This window comes from Rhincodon typus, chromosome 44 (genome assembly GCF_021869965.1).
Source record: "Rhincodon typus isolate 14 chromosome 44, sRhiTyp1.1, whole genome shotgun sequence".
NCBI lineage: Eukaryota > Metazoa > Chordata > Chondrichthyes > Orectolobiformes > Rhincodontidae > Rhincodon > Rhincodon typus.
This window is the reverse complement of record NC_063375.1, coordinates 1,043,960-1,048,479: the sequence shown is the minus strand read 5'-3', so window position 1 is coordinate 1,048,479 and position 4,520 is coordinate 1,043,960. Positions and strand designations below refer to the sequence as shown.

The 4,520-nt window shown below is 53.8% G+C and overlaps 2 protein-coding genes across 20 annotated transcripts in view; one reads left to right on the top strand and one right to left on the bottom strand.

Annotated features, from left to right (window-relative positions):
• The window catches only part of LOC109926451 (ubiquitin carboxyl-terminal hydrolase 11-like), a 17,064-nt gene extending 16,103 nt beyond the window's left edge, over positions 1-961 (bottom strand). The window contains 1 exon segment of the mRNA XM_048619935.1: positions 858-961. Within this exon segment, the coding sequence (XP_048475892.1) occupies positions 858-961 (104 nt within the window).
• A 749-nt stretch (positions 962-1,710) lies between these two features.
• LOC109926536 (RNA-binding protein 10-like) overlaps positions 1,711-4,520 on the top strand; it is a 34,282-nt gene continuing 31,472 nt past the window's right edge. For 13 of the 19 annotated variants that reach the window (XM_048619855.1, XM_048619848.1, XM_048619854.1 and 10 more), the window contains exon 1: positions 1,711-2,001. The gene's annotated coding sequence lies outside the window, so the exon portion shown is untranslated. The remainder of the gene's footprint in view (positions 2,002-4,520) is intronic. The other 6 variants (XM_048619852.1, XM_048619850.1, XM_048619853.1 and 3 more) reach the window with 1 other exon arrangement.

The following is a 4,520-nucleotide window of genomic DNA, read 5'->3' as shown; positions in this document are numbered from 1 at the left end:
CTCCCAAGACGGGGACAGCACGGGGTTAGATACAGAGTAAAGCTTACTCTACACCGTCTCCCTCCATCAAACACTCCCAGTACAGGGCTAGATACAATGTAAAGAGTCAATGCCAAGGGAGTGCCGCACTGTCAGTGGGTCAACATGCCTTTGTGAGTGATACTAGAGGCGGCCTCCTCCTGCAAGTCTAGATTCAGAGCCTGTGGTGGGGAGGCTTCGTGGGTCAGTGCAGAAAATGGCATCACCAAAACAAACATGCTCTTTGCAGTCTGTGGGATCTTGCTGTGTACCAGCTGTCCAACGTGGTGGCTCTCCAGAAGGTTGGTCGGCTTCGAAGAGGTAATGTGATAGACATTCCATTCTTTCAGGGGATCGTGATTCCACCTGCCTAGGGGTAGCTCATAAAACTGTCAAACAAAGACACCTCTTTAACTCTCTCGCATTCTACGGGTGTTGGGGAGTCTGTCTGACGGACAGTTGCGGGTCCAATCGGACTCCGGCGGAGGCGGGATCAACCAATGACAGACTGGCGCCTCACCAAATGAAAGCCAGGCGGACGCCGTACCACCAATGGAAGCGCAAGGAGTGCTGGACTGACAGGAGGCTAGACCAATGAGAGTCAGGCGGGGCGGTGCCTGGAGGCGTGGCGGGCGCTGGATAGGCGGGTAGCTAGTCCAATGAGAATCAGGCGGAGACGTGACCCGCCAATAGGCGTTGGACGGACCGGCGGCTAACCCAATGAGAGGCTGGCCAGGCGGCTTGTACTGTCCAATAGGATGCAGTGGGGACGTGGAAACGTGATGGACAAGTGTAAAGGCCAATCAGTCTGTGTGCAGTTGAAAGACGTGCATACTGACCATTGGGCAGAGGTGGCACCCTGGGCGGTTCCGTCGATTCTGGCCAATGGGTTTTGCGAGGGGCGGTAGTGATAGGCGGGAGGGTACAGCTCCTTGCTGACCATTGTGTCACGCGGAGGGCGGTTGCCGTGGACGGACAGGCGGACTGACCATTGGGTGTAGCGTTTGCCTTGACCGACATACAGACTGCGCAATCATGTGACGGCTTCCCTTGACTGATGGCCGAATAGGCCAATAGTTGTAGGCATAGGCTGGTCTTTCACCCCCTCCCCCCCCGAGGCCATTGTGACAGGCGGTGGGCGGTTACTGTTGACGGACGGGCGGACAGGCCATTGGGCGTGGCGTTTACTTTTATGGACAAATATAATGCCCAATCGAGTCGCGTTGACTTTGAGCGATGGCTGCACTGACCAATGGTGGCAGCCGTAGCGGGACCATTGTGTCAGGCGGCGGGCGGTTACTGCTGAGGGACGGGCATACTGGCCATTGGGAGCGGGGATGGACTTGATCGACATTGATATAGGCCAATCATTTGGCCTCCTGGCCTGACCGATGGACGCGCGGACCAACGGTCGACAGGGGTAGGCGGGACGGCGCGGAGACATCCGACCAATGGGACAGGCGGAGGGGCGCGGACGGCTGACGGACACGCGGTCTGCCCATTCGGACCGCAGCACGCTCTGACAGACAGTCTCCCAGACCAATCGGCTGCCACAGACGCCTTTACGGACGGGCGCTTTCTCCAATAGACGTCCAGAGAGCGCTGGGCGGTACTATGGCTCCCAGCCAATGGGGTGACGTGGGCGGACGCAACACCCACCCCCACGTCGCCGGGGCGTGAGGGGAAGGAGCCGCCCGATTGTCGACTGCGGCGCCGCCGCCATTTTGTGGCCGCTCCGTGAGGGCGAAGGAGACGGAGGAGGGGGATGGGCTGGAGAGGGAGAGATACTATAGTAAAAGCAAAACACCACGTAAAATCCAATATTACCAGCGGGAAGGCCGACGCTGGTTCACTGGAGGTCTTTCCCCTTCGCTGACCCCGCTTCCCGTATTACAACAACAACCGCCGCCGCCGTGCATTAAAATAGCCACATTTCGAGCTTTTTTTCCCCCCAACCCCCCCCCCCCCCACCGCCCAAACAAGGTAAGAGATGTCTGTAGCTTCCTGCTAAGAATAGGATGGTTAAGAATGGGGTGGGGGAGGTAAATCAACAAAAAGCAAAATATACGGGGCCTCAGTTTTGTGGATTTTGGGGGCAAGGGAGTCTTCAAATGTCCGTTTTTTGCCCCCCCCATAATATACTCATGGTTTTTTTTTTATTATCGTGACAGCAATGGAACACGTACCTGCCCTCCCCAAGCGGGCCGGGGATGTGTTTGGCGGGGGGGGGAGGGGGCCAGCGGGGTAGCACGAGAGGCCGAGCGGACTCCCCTGCCTTCCCATTGGCTGACCGTGGCGCTGGGGGCAGCGCTGTTTTGTGCCTCGTCCCTCCCTCCCCGGGAGGGTGGAACGCAGGAGAGTGGGCTGCCGGGTTCGGGAAGTAGTGGCATCAGGTTCGGGAAGTAGCGGCATCGGAGCCGCAGCGCGCCGCCTGGGGTACACCCAGGTTTCCCAAGCCTGTTGTAGGGTACGGGGGACAGGGGAGAGGTGGTTTGTGGCTGGGGAGTCGGAGTGGCGGGGTGAATGTATTCTGCCGTCGCAAGTTCCCCTTTCTTTTCGGGGGGTGGGTTGCCCCGGACCGCGACGATAACTTGTGAGTCAAGCTGATGTGAGCCCTGAGCAGTCAAGACCTGAGTTCGCAGTGTGTCGACTCTGCGGCAGCCGGGGATTGCGAAAGGGCCGTCCGTAAGAGCCTGAACACAGGGACATGAACGTGGATAGCTTGGACGTTTGACCTCGTCCGAAAGAAATTTTATTGTCAACATCACAAGGAGAGACTGGTGGATTGAGGCGAGCTCGGTCTCTCTTCTGAGCAGATCTGTTGAGTTTCACCGAGACCCCACGCATGGATTGCTTCGATATGGAAGGGCAGACTTGCATCTGGATCGCCCCAGGACGTCCAAACCTGCTTCACAATTCTGTGGGAGTACTGTATTCCTGAAGAGGAATTGCAAAGCAAGCTCCCAGTCATTGCAGAAGCATCGTTTATTTTCTTCGTGACTGGGCAGAGGGATAAATGCCCTCTAATTGTGCCCGCTCCCTCGTCACTGATCCTCCGACGGTGCCCGCTCCCTCGTCGCTGATCCTCCAGTGGTGTTTCGCACTGCCCTGCAGTTGATTGAAAAATCAGGGGCAGTTGGATTGTGTCAACATTCTGGAAACCTTGCAATGATGTCTGTGAGACCTATCAGTTTTAAGTTTCTTTTTATAGAGCAGTTACTGGGTTGTAAATTAGTCATTGAGTTTGACAGATGTTCCTATGTGTTACTAGTTTGTCTTGCCCCGTGTCCAGACGTATTCTCTAGGTGGCTTCTCTAATTTCTGCTTACTGTGTTTTTAAGATTTTTATATTTACTTTTTTTATTTGAATCTGAAGTGGTGAAGGAAAGTTCAGTCTGTCATGTTACGTGATTACCTTCTACCCCTTGCTCTGGGGCAGCTTGTGATGTGTTTTTTGAGAATCTTGCTCATAAATTGTTGACAGACCAGTAACAACAAGTCCTTTGACTGCACCACAACTTTTTAAAAAAAAACTCCAAGTATAGCACCTCGCCATCCAGCTCAGTGGTTCCTGAGCTCTCAAAGCCCCTTTTTGTAGATATATTGTAAATGTGCATTTTTTAAAACTGGTTCTTGGGACGTGGGCATCACTGGCATTTATCGCCGCGCCTACTCATCCATTGAAGGTGGGGGTGAGACGCCTTCTTGAACCGTTACAGTCCCCCTGTGGCGTAGCGACACCCTGCACAGTGCCTGTTAGGGAGGGAGTTCCAGGATTCTGACCCAGTATCGTTCTAAGTTGGAATGGTGTGCGTGTCTTGGCGGGGAACTTGCAAGCAGTATTGTTCCAGTGCACCTGCTACCCTTGTTTCCTCAACTCCTGATGAGTGATTTAGCGATCCTTCTTCATGTGTGTTTTAATTATGCTGTTCAACAAACACATACCCTGAGATAGTAGGAGCTGCAGATGCTGGAGAATCTGAGATAACAAGGTATAGAGCTGGATGAACACAGCAGGCCAAGCAGCATCATAGGAGCAGGAAGGCTGACGTTTCGGGCCTAGACCCTTGAGGTTGTTTAAGGTGCTTACAATATTTTTCTTTCTGTTTTAAAAATTAGAGGGCTGTGGGAACATCTGAAAAAGACCGAGAAACACAAAGAGGAAGAGTGAAAGGAGGGAGGGGAGGGATGTTTGCATGTCTGGAGTTTGAAACTTGACACTGGCAAACCAGTTTAATGGGTAGTCCATCAACCACACCCAACATTCACTCCCTCCAGCACCGACGCTCAGTAGTAGCAGTGTGTACTCTCTACAAGATGCAGTGCACAAATTCAGCAAAGATCCTCAGACAGGACCTTCCAAACTAACAACCACTTCCATCTAGAAGGACAAGGGCAGTAGATCCACTACCATCTCCAAGCCACTCCCCTTCCTGACTTGGAAGTACATCACCGTCCTTCAGTGTCACTGGGTTAAAATCCTGGAATTCCCTCCCTAAGGG